The 17,267-nt window shown below is 42.9% G+C and overlaps 4 protein-coding genes across 4 annotated transcripts; 1 reads left to right on the forward strand and 3 right to left on the reverse strand.

Moving 5' to 3' along the window:
- The first annotated feature begins 709 nt into the window (after positions 1-709).
- BDB00DRAFT_800847 (uncharacterized protein) lies at positions 710-4,150 on the forward strand. The gene is made up of 2 exons (XM_053121819.1): positions 710-2,270; positions 2,378-4,150. The coding sequence occupies exons 1-2, from the start codon at positions 1,103-1,105 to the stop codon at positions 3,760-3,762; spliced, it is 2,553 nt and encodes an 850-aa protein (XP_052984314.1). The 5' UTR covers positions 710-1,102; the 3' UTR covers positions 3,763-4,150.
- Positions 4,151-8,632: 4,482 nt separating this feature from the next.
- Positions 8,633-9,480, reverse strand: BDB00DRAFT_867705 (uncharacterized protein; the record flags this gene model as incomplete). The annotated part of the gene is made up of 6 exons (XM_053126374.1): positions 8,633-8,726; positions 8,810-8,857; positions 8,939-8,989; positions 9,066-9,116; positions 9,294-9,326; positions 9,422-9,480. The coding sequence occupies 6 exons, from the start codon at positions 9,478-9,480 to the stop codon at positions 8,633-8,635; spliced, it is 336 nt and encodes a 111-aa protein (XP_052984315.1).
- A 4,354-nt stretch (positions 9,481-13,834) lies between these two features.
- BDB00DRAFT_755289 (uncharacterized protein) lies at positions 13,835-15,046 on the reverse strand (the record flags this gene model as incomplete). The annotated part of the gene is made up of 4 exons (XM_053118828.1): positions 13,835-13,948; positions 14,024-14,171; positions 14,311-14,875; positions 14,944-15,046. The coding sequence occupies 4 exons, from the start codon at positions 15,044-15,046 to the stop codon at positions 13,835-13,837; spliced, it is 930 nt and encodes a 309-aa protein (XP_052984316.1).
- Positions 15,047-15,584: 538 nt separating this feature from the next.
- Positions 15,585-16,987, reverse strand: BDB00DRAFT_496509 (uncharacterized protein). The gene is made up of 6 exons (XM_053117592.1): positions 16,731-16,987; positions 16,598-16,679; positions 16,243-16,482; positions 16,159-16,179; positions 15,853-15,988; positions 15,585-15,768 (listed from the first exon to the last, which is right to left on the reverse strand). Exons 1-5 carry the CDS (start codon positions 16,752-16,754, stop codon positions 15,888-15,890), a joined length of 468 nt encoding a protein of 155 aa, XP_052984317.1. The 5' UTR covers positions 16,755-16,987; the 3' UTR covers positions 15,585-15,768; positions 15,853-15,887.
- Positions 16,988-17,267: the final 280 nt, after the last annotated feature.

Genomic DNA, 17,267 nt, shown 5'->3' on the forward strand with positions numbered 1-17,267 from the left:
ATTGAAAAAGACATGCCAAAGAACCGAGTTTTAAATAATAAATATCAAGCTCGGGACAGCGGCCGGTTAATATTTGATTGGCTGGGTCGTGCCCTCCATTTTTGTTGTTGCTCATTTAATATCGCTTTTTCATCCACGGGATTCTATAATCTTTAAAGGTGTGAATGATATCAGTGGAGAGCTCTTGATGCTGGCCTTGAGACTAAGCCCTTACAGGGACTCAGTATACACTATATGCTAGTGGTAGCACTGACTCCACGTTACTACAGTGTCTATATGGATCATAAGCTAAGAAATACCACATGTGTCATCCGCACTACAAAGCTCTGTTTTAATATCAGTGGATCTATACAATAAGCTTTCTAAAACAGTTATGTACAATTGGTTATATTATGATTAATGGGGCGTTGTACATGACTCTAGTATGCTCATTTAGAAAATGTTGTCATGGTTGTGACAGCTTATATAGGAGCGGCTTGTATCGTAATAACTGTTTTTAGTGCTATATTTGCTACAGAGCCCTTCATGCCATGCATACATAAAGTCACTTATATGTAGCAGTGGAGTAAGAATAACCATTAAAAGATGGCAAGTCAGCATATTGGTGAGGGCAAATCATTCTTTGAGTTGCTGGAAGTTTCGAAACACGTGACACTTGAAGTTATGTCAAGTTCAAATTAGACATGGTTCTTCTTCCACTAAACCACTATCACGATACATTGCTATTGAATAAGAGACATATACATTAAGAAGCTATAGTATATCGGGCAAAGAAGTGACCCATGAGGCATTTGATGTGTTGAAGAAGTCCTTGGTCTATATCCCCACATGTTGTGGCGACCAATTGCCTTATATGTGCAGGCTGCAGGCTTGGTCAGCAATATTTGCAAATCCAGTTCACTCCAGACAATGCAACGCGACCTACCCTATGGACCAGGTGACACCTTGGGTCTTCCAAACATACCATCTGTTACTGCTGCTGAGCACTTGGCTCTCTCTTTATCTGTTCCCGTTGTTCTACGCTTTGTGTTCTTCTCCCTTGGCCTACCCCTTTGTACTTCCATAACAACCCGCTGAATCCAGCCAACACCGAATAGAAAGAATGGGTAAACCTAATGCCCAACAGGATCATTCCGCCTCAAAAACCAGGACAACGACAAAGACGACGACTAAGCGCAAAATCAGCTGTTTACCGTGCCGATTAAAGAAAGTGAAATGCGATGGCAACAGGCCATGTCAACGATGCCAAGCCAAAGACACAAACTGTTTGTATGCCAAGCCGGCACCCGTCGGACGTCCGCCCAAGAACGCTGTAGTCAACAAACTTGTGCTGGCCCGGAACGAAGAACCGATACCGTCCCTGTCGTCATCACTGTGCAAAGAGTTCATCTTTGAGCATGTTTCCTACACCAAAACGCCCAACGACACATCCTATTTGTTTAGCGGTAAAGAGATCGGTCTCCAGTACTATATCAAAGACATATTCTCTGCCTTCTTCGGGCCGGACAACAGTGCTTGTAACGAGATCGTGGAAGGACAAAAGATGACCAAAGCTGGCGAACTCGCAAAGTTGGTGAGCAATGTCAAAATGTACGATATGCTCCAGTACTTTACATGGATGACGTCCGACTTGATCAACATTATGATTCGACGGTTCAGCAGGTTGTCGCTGGACAATTACATTGAGCCAGATTTCACCCTGTACAGCTTGCAAATTGATCACAGCAAGGACTTTTTTGGGGATGCAGCCGATAATGCAGTCAATCCACTCAACTCTTTACCACCTCAGCAGGCTATGCGCTTCATTGAATGTTTCTTTTGCATCCATCCCTACTCGCTCATGTTCAACAAGACCATGATCATGCAGAGTTACTGGACAGATTCGGCAGATCCGCTGCTGATGACCGTCATTTATGGTACAACTGCATACATTTCTCAGCTTTTGGAAGGCAAACCCGTCGCATTGTGGGAGACTGTAACTACGGAAACCCATCGCAATGCATTTCTCAACTACGCCTACGTCCTCATCAACAAGTCGTCCGCCGAGGCAAGCTTGAGCAGATACCAGGCACTTATTCTGTTGGCCTTGTTCGAGGTTACATTTGGATATGCCAAGCGGGGCATGTCTCTGTTTGCATTGGGACACATGATTGCTACGCGGGTTGGATTGTTTCTCAAAACAAGACAGAGGATGTCGGATGTCGAAGAAGAGTCGTGTTTAATGACATTTTGGTCAGCATACAACTGCACTATGCGAGGGTGTATCGAAAGTATGTATATATGTACACATATTGGATTAATCAAGAACGAGGGACGGTTCCATTTATTGGACCCATACACTACCCGCATCACGGATTAATCTGTGTAACCCTTGTAGTGGACCAAGTACCCCGAGAAGTACTAAACAAATTCACGCGTCCTTTCCCACCTGCGCGAGTCGAAGAATCTGCATCGTATCGATTCGACCAAGAAAACAATAACGTTCGCATGTTCAAGTCATATCATTACCTGATCGAAAGCTTTTACTGCCAATCCGTCATATCGCAATTCAGCAGCAGACTTTTCATGTACTTTCCTGAAAGCAAACAAAACATCTTTCGACGCCGGCCATCATTTATTTCGACAACCCTTTCAGATAGCACCGCGTTATCACTCGCGCAGGTCGACATTGAAGAGGCCTTGAACAGCGTTCTCAACCAATTCAGCGTATTTATCGAAACAAACCGACACCGATGGTCTACTCAACAACAATACACAATCGAATCTACATATATACTCTACAAGATCCACTTTTCGTTCCTGAAACTGTATGTATTAACAGCCAAGCTTGACGGCATCTATGAAAGCAGGCCGCTTTCCGGGAATCGACGACATGGACGAATACCAGTACCTGTAGCGACTACCAACATTGACATGGAGATGCCGATCGATTTAGACGATATAGAAGTCGTGATCCGGATGCATTTAGTTGTGCCCATGGCGGTCGACTTATTGGAAAAGACGCGCATATATCTGGCGTCACCTGCCAACTACAACAATCAACCAGCATGGCTGCCCCATGGCCTTGTTGCTTCTGCTCTGGAAACGAGTGCCAAGATTCTGATGCTCAAGTATCGCCGTGATCCATGGGATTTGCAGACCTGGCACCATTTGGAAGCCGTGCGTACGATTACATCGAATCATCGCTGGGCTATTTGGACATCTATGCTCCTGATTGAAAAGAAACTCTCCGAATTTTTCGAACAATACCCGGCCCCGCCTTCAGGGAACAACGACAACGACAACGACAATAGTAACACCGACACAACTGTATCGTCACTATTTTTGAGGTCAACCGCTTCTCCAGTACCGTCAGTAGAACTATTTGATACCTCGAACAACGCTTCAAGTTTGGAATCGAGTGTTTCGCCTGTTCCATATTTCTTTGACGAACCTAGCAACAGCAGTAACAACAATCCTGTCACTGCTTTTGAAGCTTCGTCATCATTGTCCACTGATGTAGCCGGAATACCGACAGAGTTATTATTGGATGAAGCTATGGCACCGCTGGAAGCATCGATTGATTCTAGTATAACGTTACCGGTAGAGTTATTCGCGGGTATGGGTCTGTTTGGGACGACAGATGTGGTCATGGCAACTGATACTACTGCTAGTACAACCTGTCTGACGACGAATAATAGCGCTGAATGTAGTATAAGGGACCAACAGCAACAGCATGTGGATTTTGCAATAGATTCTGTTCTTGGAGAATATCGTAATTAGCTTTGTAAATTTAACTTTTGTCATTTTAAAATGTGCTTGTACTATTGATATACACAATTTTTTTTCACTACTGTATCCGTGATCTCGTTTCCTTAACTTTATTTTGCAAAAGATTGGTTATAAAAAAGGCATCCGCTGCGTTGATCATGTGGGCACTGCCGAAAAGACTAACCCATCTCCCTTCCTGCATAACTATATAGCTCTTCGTCATCTAGTACGGTAGCATATCTGTTAAACCTCCAGATTATCGAAATCTAAGGGGCAAACTGAGGAACGTAACCTCGAAACGTTATTGACAGCGATATATTATACAATGCATTGAAAAGTATGAATCAAAATTTATTAGAGAAAATGACGTGATAAGATAAATGGTTGCAAGAACCGAGTTAGTATAGAAAGATTCTTGTAGCCCAAAATAATGCATAAATTCTACGTCTTTTATATATAGAAATGGAAATAACACATGCTTTGCGCTGTTGTTCGTTATCTTTTACAGCTATTTTGTCCCCGGAATCAATGCTGAGAAACACTCACCCTTGCTTCATGTTTGTTAGTGTTCCAGTTTCGGTTCCTTTTCGCCCAGGCTATGTTTGCACAAGGGCATCGTAGTCCACCTTCACGCCATACATCATTGCTTGTACACATATCGAGGGTCTCTTTGTTTTGGTGATGCGTCCAGATTGGTCTTTTAAAAAGATTCTATTATATTGTTATACACTTTACTGTATTGCACATAAACGTTATTGTAGTTTCGGTAATGTCTCTCTTGCAGACTATCTACTCTGCAATTTGTTTGGCTACAAGGTGTTTCATTAGCTGTTCGATAACATGATGGGGAAAGGGCAGGCCTCGCTTGAGCGTCGATTGATACCGCAAGGCGTAATTATCAGCGTGTCCAGCCACGTACAGGATGAAATTGAACTTCCACCTACAGTAACAACATTGAGCGCCGTGTATGATCGATGAGATGATGGTGCAAAGACGGAAAGCACCGCATTTAAAAAACGGTTCAACCCAAGTTTGGATGTTGACCAACGTCGGGCAAATAACGTTGTGATTTCCTCAAATCCACCGCCCATCTTGTTCCTTTAATTTTTTATTTGATGATATGCTACTGTCCACACATTTATATGACCAAACGATTCCCCAAACATCATGATCCACTGTTGGGAAAACTTCCATTGAAATCTAGGAATTATGAGTATTTCTGTGAAGCGACGATCCCTATTGGAGGGACAGATAGTCATTTCGGCGCTCATTATCAGCTATCGCCCACGGTATGCAATGCCTTTGAAAGCGATCCAGAAACGAAGTTCTTTTTGACCTATTGGTAAAGGTGACATGAGCTTGGTGAACATTTTCGTACACTTGACCGGATCAGTGGCTCAAACCAAAAATATAGCCTTGGAGCGTCCATTATACGGGGAGAAACTACATGATTTAAAGCAAACGCATGTAGTCCAAGAGCAAACACATATTACTACCCCTGCCAACTTTAAATTGATATGCCACCTTGCCACCAATCAATGCACCAGTCGTGAATGAAATTATTGCTGGGAAAAGTCTTGTAGCGAAGAAGCTGCTCGTCCCCAGCACACTTTTCGGTGGCATCTAAAGACAACACATAATAGAATATTAAGCGGATCGTAATTACAAGGGACTATATGTTAAGCTAAGTGGGACGTAATGCACAGTAAACGGTGCTCTTAACGTATATAAAAAGCAACTGCAAAAGAGCATGATTTTTCTCTCGGGTTTTATCATAACATCATTAATTCGGAAACGACAAGAAGTCTGCAAAGAGACGATCAGAGACACAATGTGAATTTTGCTGTGAAAACAGGCAACAGTAGGGGTAAATTCGCTGCGTCTCTCTTTTCTTTTTTATTATCACATAACGAAGGCTCCGATCACGTACGCACAAACCCACACTATTGACAATCATAGCATACGCAAATCATCAAGGAAGCAAAAGAGTGCAACACAGATCTTTCTCTTTTGAATAGTGACAAAGTTACGCGTGTGTCAAACCTTGAACGTTCCAACAGCTTTCCCCTGAAACGAAAACTATGTAGAGTGAAAGCGCATTGTGACGCAACGATTTGGCCAATTGACTTCGCACTCGAAATGCACAATGGGATGGCGAGTGAACAAGGTAATAAATGGAGCAACGAATTACGCGCAAAAGTGTCAAACGTTGGAAGAAGTCATCGTTTGTAGTGTTATTCTTCTGATCGTCCCAATGGATCTTGAACGCTGTTTTAAAAGAACGTAGAACCGCACAAAAACAAACGAACCGATTCACTTTATCGGCAGCAATGAAAAACAATGAAGGAATGAGTCGAATTCACTAGCGGCAGCGGATACTTATTTATGAGCGGGCCAACGTATCTGCAGCAGCACATGCTTGGGATGGAGGATAGAACTTTCGCAGTAGCATAAACTGGGATGGAGGATGGAAGGATGAGGTTACACGGCGTGGTTCAGAGAACTGTTGGCGGATAGCGAAGATGGTAAAGCAACAGTTGACGAGCACGGTTAAGCATAGAAGATAACGAGTCTTTATTATAAAGTGCAGCGATGGGGGCATCTTTTTCTGCACACACATAACATTACGTACCACACACACAGTCAAAAGACAATATTAAAAGTACTGTGAACTACGCTATATACACACGTTGTTTGTCTTGTTGGGTGAAGGAATGTAACCTGGCTGCTGAGTGCATGGTGTTCTCAATGTTCACTGATGGTGAGGTGTCTACCTTGTCAGTCACTCATATTTCCGTCATTTACTGCTCACAGAAAAGCATTTCTTCCGTGAATGTACTTGCTCATTCGCATTCGTGTCTTTGTTTTCGCTTGACACGGTGCCGTGCACGGACCTCTCGCAACCAAGCGGCGACGTCGTCGTCGGAGGTACAGCTGCCCATGGTGAGAGACACGTACCACTACCGCCGCAGCACATTTGTTTACTTGACCACCAAGCACACCCCCTTTCTTTTCCTTTCGTGATAGTCCCTTTGAGCCATATGCTAAAAGCCATACTATTGAGCAAAAGCCAATGAAAATCCATGGAACTTGGTGGAACTTTTTGAAGTCCCGAGCGTGACAGTCAAAAAACGTCTATATAAAGCGAGCAGTTTCGCTTTTCCTTTCTTTTTCTTTTTCTTCACTTTAGTTCGTTTTGGAAAGGCGTTGGGCTGTATGCGCGGGAGTCACTGTCCGTGCTATGATCAGTTCCGTGCCAGTGCTGGCGATTGTACAGATTCTTCTGATGATTGGATGGGCTCAGTGGTCCGCCATGAAGAGATGACTGCAATGTACCAGTGCGGGTCAGTGGAGGGTGAGGAACGAACAGATTATTTATTACACACATTATTACACACAAATAAACAAAATGATAAACAAAATAAAACAATCTTTTTCTTTTCGCACTCTTCTCATATACGTTTTTACCGCTTTATTATTTTTTTTTGCTTTGCCTTTTTTTTCATGTGCTTGACAAGTTCCTTATTTTTTTTGCCCACCCACAGCTCCGTGCTAAACAAAGCGCAGAACAATGACAGACGACAGTAACACGATCACAACGCGCTTTATCACACTTTGACACTCCTTTTCACCTTCTGTGATCGCCTAAATTGCTTGTTACCGCGGATATGGTGCGACCCTTCTTGTGAAAAGGGGTTATTTTATAAGAGGCAACACCAGAGCATACGCCAACAGGCTAGTATAACTGCTAGATCTTAAAGTTGGAAAGTCTGTTTTCAGCTGCTCCTCTCTCTCTCTCTCTCTTGCACGTAGCTTATCACAACACGATTTTCTTGTCATTTTGGTTTTCACCTGATTCAGATGCAGAAAATTGCGCCTGTTTTCAAAGCGTGATTCTTGAACCAAACGTCACTTCCAAGAGGCGACAAGAAGGCGATAAAGCTTGCGCAATGACCGTGCAAATAGTTCTTATGCATGTTGACCGCGTTTTAAACACTTTGGTCTGCTCGAATTTGTATCCTTTGAGTACAGTAGATCGATTATGACGCCTGTATTATAAATGTAGTTTAATCTTACTGAGTGGTGCTTATGTCAGTGTGCTAATAAAACATTAAAGGGAAACAAAGAATCGGCAGTGCTAAGGTCAATAATAGTGAGTAGATCGCCCTTGCATACTTTTGTTTTATGTATAGATACCTGCTTAATAAAATTACTGAAGTTTGAAGGGCGCAAATGGACGCCTTCAATTCAACAAGCCATCTACGAACGGAGCCATCTTGCTCGCCTTTTCCTACTTCTTATTCTTCCAAATGAAGTTGTACCTGGTGAATATGTGATTCCATTAATGCGGTGGTATTATCATTGCTGTCAGGATTCTTCTTGTTGTTTTGCTTCTTGATTGAGCTACCATCGCTACTATCTGATAATTTATAAATTTGATCATATATAAGCTCGACACATCATTAACCATCATCAGGACAAATATGACACGTCTTTACACCACGGTAAATATTTTAGTGATATTTAGTTGAATTTCGTTAAACGTGGTTGATTTTTGTTAAGGTGAAAATGACAATTTCACCCAGATCCACCAAATATAACTTTCACAAGAATCTACCGATATTCACCAGCCTTCATTACTAGTAATTCACCAGAAGTAACCCAAATAAACCCATATTAAGCGCATCACTTATAACTCACAAAGACCTCCTCACATGAACTACGTATTATTCTTTTGCGAACTTACCACACTAAACCTTATCACTACTACACCTTTATTACATGCGGCTCTTCTTTTTCAAAGGCGTGTCACCGTCACTGCTCTCTTGTGTACATTGTGGAGGAATTTCTTTCTGCTACTATGACGTTGTTACGACGTTTTTTACCGCCACGTCCACGTCCCGCTCTTCGATTGCTTGATGCTGTCTAATCCTTCTGTTGCTCCTCCTTCTCGATGCTGTCCGTCTTGTACAGATCTATGATAAACAGTGTAAATGAAATGTACATACGTTACTCCTTCTTATGCCTTGAATTTACATTTTATGAAAACGTGACTTACGTTGCTTGTCTTGTTCGACGGCATCGTTGGTTCGAGCTAAGAGCATCACTGGGATTATATGGAAATTCAATGAGAAATGCTGGTTAGGGGAGTTGTCTTGTTTTTTCTTAACTAAAATTATATACTTACTTGCAAACGGTTTTGTCTAAGGGAGCAACAGTTTCTTGCGCATCTGAGATACTATATAGTATACAGTATCGTTAAAAACGATATGTGTAAAAGCGATATCTTCTTTCTTAAAAAATAGTAAACATACTCGCCAGCATTTTGAATAGTCTGAGCAGTGGTTTCTTGTGGAGAGGATGATCTAGATTGGGTTTGAGGTCGTGTGAGGACACATATAGAGTGTCGAATTAAGCACCAAAAAGTACATGACTTACGTGACAGGAACGGTGTGAATTGACCTCGTACCTGATGATCTATATACTACTCGCAGTATTTAAGACATGAAAAGTTTAAGGAACAAAAGTAAAAACTATCTTACCGTGAGTCGTTGCTTAGCTCAGGTCTGGGCGGTCTGAATCATCCATAAAGTGTAAATACTGATCCAAGACGCAGCTACCTACTAGTCTAAAATCTATTGACTTCATACATTTAAAAAGTGTTATTTACCCTGTCAATGTAGCACGGTCGCCAGTTTCGCTTGCAGTTGTGTATTCACTGGGGGACATGGGTGGTGTGGCTGTCGTTCTAGATTTTGATTGTAATGCTCGTCAGTGCAAATAAGATATAGAAAAGACAAGGCAAAAAAATATCATACTCCTGCTAATGTAGCCTTGCAACTATACCAGTCATTATGCTTACTTGCGTTGTTGTTTGCCTTTACGCTGCCTATATCTGTTGTTCCAGCATTCAGACAGCAAGTGATCAGCACACCAAATGATCTCACACCTTTTAAACGCCACATCCTTTTTTTCTTGTGCTAGTGAATTCAATGTAGCGATGGCTTCTTCCTTGTCGTCGACATCCAGTTTGCTCCACGTAGTAAGATAAACTTACTCGCCACGCGATCCATACTTTTTTGCACGTTTGCTAATGAGGAGTTGGCGTAAGATTCGAGTGTATTGTAAACTGCTTCTTTTGTCCCTTCATTCATGCTGTATTAGCGACAATGTAACGCTTGGTTATAGCTTTGAGATTAGTACGGCCTTTACTGTTTGAAAGATTCGGTTGTCTAATTATTTCTGTTGGCTGTGTGCGTGGCTGTCGCGGCGGTAGTGGTGATGGTTGCTGCTGTTGCTGTTGCTAATTGGCAAGCTGGGATCATACATCGCGTACAGCCGATGCAAGGTCTTTTAGGATTTTTGTTTGGGTTGGTGGATCTGACAAGGCAGTAAGCTTGGTTGAGGAGAAGGGAGATGAGAAAGGGAGAAAAGGAGACGCGTTTCTTTTTCTTCTGAAACAACCCGTTTGACACATTAATGACATACTGCGGAATCTGTGACAATACAATTCGACCATTTTTTTGTTGATTGGTGTCTCAGGAACTGGCAAGAACGACTTGCAGAAAGACGGCAAGCCATACCACAACAAGAAAATGAGGAAAAGCATTGACTTTTTCTTTCCTTGGGTTTACTTCTTGTCGTTCAAAGAATTAATAAATGCATCAACTTCCTAAAAATATGCAGTGCAGGAGCGCGCACAATTTCTTTTTCGAGTCAACTATCAGGATCAACAAAACGACCATATCAGAATCATGCACGAGATTCTTCTGAAAGCAATGACAGTGTTTCGTTTGAAAAACTATGACTTGGGCCAGAGAATTGATGCACAAGACAGCCCAGTATGGAATGCCTTATGGACCACCGCCACATGACGGACGAAACAACAGGCTCTATGTTGCCGAAGCAGATAACATTGATTGTGTGGTTGGAACTTTGCAGTCAGCTAAATCGCCTCAACATAACGTTTATCATGTGTATCCTGACTTTAGACCATATGGCTCAAGGCTCGGTGATACTTTGAAAATCTGTTACTAGATTACACCTGAATTCTTCCACTACTGCTTAGCGTTCTTCACAATGTTAAAAAATGTTATTTTAGATTGCAACCTTTATTTGCTATGTTTTACTCAAATCCACTTTTTTAACCAGTTTTCACAATGGTTAACCACATAAACAAAAGCATTTAACTAGGTTTAACAAAAAAACTTCTAGCTATACCTGGTGGTAGCCTAGTATCACTCTTACTAACCAGCTTTGACATAAAATAACAGTCTTCATCAGTATTGACAGGTATTGACTAGAAAATTTCCCGTGCTGATCATAGATATCTAACGAAACAACGAGTGCGTGTGTTCCAATTACGTTTTTATAATGACACTACCATCATCATGTGTATAAATCCAAGGTACTGTTATAGGATCCTGAATCCCTGGTTTTGCTGGATCATGGCCTTGTTGTTGAAGACAAATCGTAAAATCGTGGTTTATATCTCGCTCTATGCCGTGTATGATAGTATAAACAAGAAAAACGAGCTTTAAGTTATACTAAAAAAGACGGCGGGAGTTCCAAAAGAAAAGAGTGATCAGGTTCAAAATAAGCTACATGTGGAATATATGCACAGCGGGTCCCGATTTCTAGGAACCAGCTGCCTTGGTCGTCCGTTTCATTTTATGGGATAGTGTATGTAGACCCTTCAACGTGGTACCAGCATTGCAACTCCCTTTGTGTAGTGGTATCTTTTCGTCTCACCTTCTTCTTGCTCGTCTCAACAACGCCAACAACACTAACAGCAGAATTAAGGCTGCTTCTCAATAGTATTAGATTTAGTACTCCCGATTGGCTGCACGCAATCTTGGCTCCACTAGTATAATAGGTATATCCTACATCATTCAAGTTATCTTCACTTCATGCTTATGGTAGGATGCAGTGTTGTAATATAAAGACGTGGTCAATACTTGTAATGATAGAAGGCAAAAGGACCCCAACGTTGATATTCTATATGGGTCATTCTCTTTTTGTCAAAGCTCAGATTAGTAATACGATTATTATCACAAAAAAGTTTACGGCGCGCACTTTTAATAGCATGTGTAGGACGTATAGCAAGTAGTAATAAGAAGGATCTCGCGTATAATACATGTACATGTGCGCGTAATAGAAAGAACGTTCCGGCCCAGTAGTTCTTTTTCTTACTAGTATCACTGACTTGAGTAACAGCTTTCCATAGTAATGGTAAGAACCCATCCTAGACTACAGCTTTTAGAACACAGAGAGAGAGAGAGAGAGAGAAATAAGGTACTACACGGGCTCACACATACGGAAACCCAAAAGCTTAGGAATTCGCCGACTAGCCCGCCAAACGGGGTAAATGCATGTGTGTAACCACTGATTTTCATTTGATATTCACTGTTGACTATTGTGGTTTAGCAGCACTACAGTATAGAGATGGACTTTGTAGCGGCCGGGCACAGCGCCCGACGCCGGCCGGATAGCAAAAGTGAAACCGCAGGAACTGACCGACAAAAAATATCATAATAATGCAGCTTCAAAAGACCCAAAATACAAATACCGAATCACAAACGTAGCACACTGTTCACACCAGCGCCTGTCGACTTTATCGTGTAAGTGAAAAAAAAAAGATGCGCTGTCGTTGATATTTATAATTTGGCTGTAAAGTGGGCTTCTCCTACTGCTACTGCTAACCGGAAGCAAAACGCCAATGTTTTGGTGGGGGGAGAGGCCGAGATCATATGGGGGTACGTGCTTGGACCACCTTTCACAGAGACACCAAACTCTATCTCTGTTGCAATAGCAGTGCTAGCAGCAAACCAGCACCCAGCACCAAACTTGTAACAGCGGTGAACAGAAAGCCTTTAAAGTTAAGCTTGGCCAAGTAGATGGGAAGGGGAGGAACGGCCAAAGTGAAAACCAATAGGATCTCTCTTTTATTTTCGCCTGCCCTTTCTGCTTATCCTTTCCTTGACCGTATCGTAAGATACCCATGAGCCCTACATATGAAATATCGGGCACAAGTGCAAATTTTCTTGTTCCGCAAAGCGAAGGTGCTTACGAATGCTTATACTACGACAAACAAACCAACGATCTTGCGGTCCACAAAAAAAAACCTTCTAAGAATAGATTTGTGTTACTAGAAAGGAAAAGTTTCCCACTACTGGGCTGAATAGCTAGAAATTTAAACTGGGTCCGCCACTACTGCGCTAAAAGAACTTCTGCCTCGCGAATGGGATGATTTCTGCCGAGTTTGTTAATTTCATGCAAGATGCGTAGTAATGCAAACCACTCACATAGCAGCAGCAGCAGCAGATGCGGTAATAATAGAGCAAAGACTGCCCCTACAGAGTGTCGTCTATGCATCGAGAGAAAGCGCATCTTTAATTACAAATGCTGCAGCATGTTTATGCATCCAATATTTTCTTGCCTGCAGCTGTCAATTTTCTTGGCCACGGTTAAACTAACACAACGAAGATCGATCCGAAATTGCCCTGTGCTTTTTTTATTTCCAATATGGATAATTGGGGTATTTTTTTCTTTATTTTCAAAAAAATAAATTGGATGGATGGTGCGCCGCAAAAATAAACATAAACTTTTTTTTGTGTCCTTTGGTTCCACCCCTTGTGGAAAGGAAAGAAATAGTGACGAAGAAGAAGAAGAAAATCATACAAGAAGTAGGAGGCAAATAATATCATACAACAGAATAAGAAAGGCGAATAAACAAACGGGAAGTGGGGGGGGGGATTTACAGGGAGCATGGAGAAACTGGCTGATAGAAAAAACAAATTCAACAATTCACGATAGAAACATGATAGCGCGCGGGGATGGATGGATGTGAGAGCGTGCAGTAAAGAAGGGTTGGGTGGGTGAATATGAGGGCGTTAGAAGATAGCGAGAGGGTCCTTGGTAATGCCAGAAAAGGGAGAAGAAATTGCAAAAGGGAATGTGTGTGTGTGTGCAAAAGAATCGAATGACCGTGGTGAGAATCGCGCAATATGGTACAGGAAAAGGAAAGGGGTTGTTGTTTGGTTGGTTGCTTGGTGGCAGTCTGTGCGGAGCGGAGTTGCTTTGCTTAGGGCGTCGTCAGCACTTGTTCGTAGAGCTGGATGACCAGACGATTTGCCAAACAGAGTGCGGTTTCCTTGTGATTGCTCAGCTGATCGCACTGATCAAATATGCGGCTTGCCTATCATCGTCCATAATCCATCCATCCATCAGCGTCAGTCTCACTCTCACACAACACCACACACCGACCTTTTACCTCTGATTGCGCTGTCGACTGCAAACATGCGCGGATCTTGTCAACTTCATGGAACTGCGGCCGGTCCGGATAGTCAAGACTGCTCACTCGCTCTTGGTTCCACTTTTGCCAGGTTTCGTAAGCTGCTGCCATGGCAATCGCCTTGTCGCTGTGCAACCGAGAAAAGATAAAAAAGCAAATTCAGTAACCGCCCCTGTGTCCGCTTGTTACCCTCCCCCCCCCCCCACAACCTTATATTTTCCCTCTTTCTCTGTGTGTGTGTGTGTGTGTATGCGAGAATGTCCTACCTGAGACGCGGGTTCCGTTCAAGATAGACCATTTGATGATTTTCACGGTAAGCTTCGATGGATATCAATGTAACCGAGCTCTGTGATCCTCGCTTAGCCGGACTGAGCCCGTGCGCAAATAACTCTGCCGAGGCCGACAAATCGTTGTTGCTATTGGCTACCACAGGCGAGCTGGAAGCGGAAGACGTCGACGGAGTCGGATTCATCGTGGAAGAGGAAGAAGGTGACTTGAACATCGCAGTTGCTTGGAGCGCCGGTGGCTCGTCTAATAACGCACTGTCGCTTTCGTCGATGAAGATCCATTGCTGGCTGTCGTTGTCCATGTTCTGAAACGGAAAGAGAATAAGCTTGCTGCCTGCTGCAACGTTGTCGTCCGGATGGGTTGCGTGCTGAATATCCAAGACCCAATCTTCGTTGCTGAGCGAGTGGATCATACTGCCGGGCTGTTGTCGGCCATATGCGTCAAGTGCTCCGTCTCGTACGCCCCACAGCTGGTTATGCGCTTCTTTTTCGGATTTGGGTGTGTATAAGCAGATCTCGGTCTCTTGGATGAGTCGAAGGCGGCCTGATTGTAATGACGATGTCAATATCATACCATCGTTTGTTGCTGCATAAAAGAAGATCGCTGTACACTACCTTTTCGAATATCGAGGACTAAATCATTCGACTTGTTACGCAAGAACTGGCCGTCCCAGCGCCACAATTCCTGGTCGTTTCGCTTGGCGGGAGCAACCATGACCTGTGATCGTAAGGCGTCGCTTTGATTGCTGGAAGAGGCGGTAATGACGTTTCCAGTAGCCACGGAACGAATGTACATCCAACCATTGTTGAGTGGAGGTGTTTGGAGAGTGGCAACCATGGTTTGTGATTTCCTTATACAGAGTTAATTTGTGTGTTTTTGTTGTTGTAGATCAAAGAAGAAAGAAGAAGAAGAAGAAGAAGAGGCTCTTTTTATGATGATGATGATGATGAAAAGGATGAGAAACAAAGAGGCATGATTTTTCCAAAAGTCATTTTCTCGACAGGCCTTTTATATTAGCTGCCAGGGACGGGGAGCCCGAAGAGTTTAGTAGCATAGCATCATTACCAAATTAGTCATTTGTGTTCGCTGCGTGCTATGAAAAAGGGTTTCCTCGTTCTTTTTGCTATGCTGACCCCTACTTCATATGCTTTTTTAGTTACGTGTCGGAATTAGCGATCATCCTTCCCTTTTGACCTTTTTTCTAATAAGATTATATATACAGGCCCCCCACCTCCCCACACACACACACACACACACACACACCTCGAAAAGAGGCTCTTTGTGCACTATGTAACCCCCCCCCCACCTCCTTCTCATCATCCTTCCTGATCCTTCCGCCGGTATACTTTTGTGCCAACCGAGAATGCTAAACCATAACTGTCGCTGCTACTAGAAGCTAGCTACTATTACCACCAAGTGCTAGCTGCTGCAGTATCCTGCTGCTATTACCGTCAGCTGCGGCTGTTGCCGTGGCGTACATGTAGAATCGTGTTGTTGGATTTAAGCTGGGTATGTCTTACCGCTCCGGGTCTTTTTTTGGGTTCACCCCATCTTTTCAACAGCTCTGCAATAGGCATAGTTTGCTCTCTCTGGTATATACTTTAAACAGTACACCCGGTTCTTCTGCTACTATTGCTGCTGCTGCTGTTGCTGCTGCTACTGCTGCTGTTAGGATTAAGCGCATTATAATGAAGGATGAACCTTGAACCGACATATAGGGCAATGTAATGCTAATTTCCTATATTGCTCTCATATTGTTTCTCCGCTTATGCTTTCTCTCTTATCCTCCTATAGCACACCCCCGCCCATCCCCCCCAAGCACCCACCTTCTCGCTCTCTTCTATTTGCTTTTGATGGACGGATGGTCAGTGTGTCGAACCATAAAGCCTATCTCCGAAATATCTTTTTACCTGTGCACATCGTTTCCTTAAAAGAAGATAGACACAAGCCCCGGTACCTCCGACCGACCGCCTCTGTTCCTTTTACTCGTTTGTTCCGTTTCTGTCTGTCAAAAAGAGCCTCTGTGTCTGTGTGTGGTGTGCCACTTTTCCTATTCCGCATGTGAAAAAATAAATAGGCTGACTCAAAGGGTGCGTCCAGCCATACAGTGCTTCCAACAACCGAAGTCGGTGCCGTTAGAATTGAATTCGCTGGCCAATTAAAATTGAAATCGCTAACCAATCAAAATCAAATTCGCGCTTTCACAAGTGGAAGGCAGAGATTCCTTTTGCAAGTATTTTCTTTCTTTTCTTTCTGATTCCTTACAAGTTGACATGAGTACAATATTTCTATTTGAAGATGGGCATGGAAACGTCGTCAATGAGAATGGTGGTCCTGAGCCTATGGACTACATCGTTGCTGAGAATGAATTCATTGTTGAGACAATTGCAACTCATACTGAATACTTGAACGATGCACCCATCAATGAGTCGTTTCCGAGCTGTCCAATGTTGATACAAAAACCAAAAAACGAAGATGTCTGTATGAAGGAGGCAAATACCAGACGAGATTATGTGCGCTATACCGTCCAGGATAAGGTTAGATTTTTTGACCTGAAGATTGAAAAGTGTATGAGTGCTGCAGCAGCTGCTCGGCGACTTGGTATTCGCGTTCGAACTGCTCAGAAATGGGTAAAGCAATATAATACGTTCCCTGACAGTATTTTTTAGAGTAGTGAAAAAGGAGGTCGTAAGTGTATCTTGACCAAAGAACATAAGATGACTCTCATTGACTTTATTGATGATAATCCCTCTGCTACTGTTATTGAGGTTACCGAGCATTTATTGAAGCGATTCGATAATCTCAAAGTTTCACGTAGCACTGTTTATAACTTTATGAGAAGTGAATGCAACCTTTCACTGAAAAAGGCTGATTTCCATTCTATTGAACGGAACAGTCTAGCAAAGATCGAAGAGCGGTACGATTGGGTTCGTAA

The sequence above is a fragment of the Zychaea mexicana genome (genome assembly GCF_025766255.1).
Source record: "Zychaea mexicana strain RSA 1403 chromosome Unknown BDB00scaffold_6, whole genome shotgun sequence".
Lineage (NCBI taxonomy): Eukaryota > Fungi > Mucoromycota > Mucoromycetes > Mucorales > Lichtheimiaceae > Zychaea > Zychaea mexicana.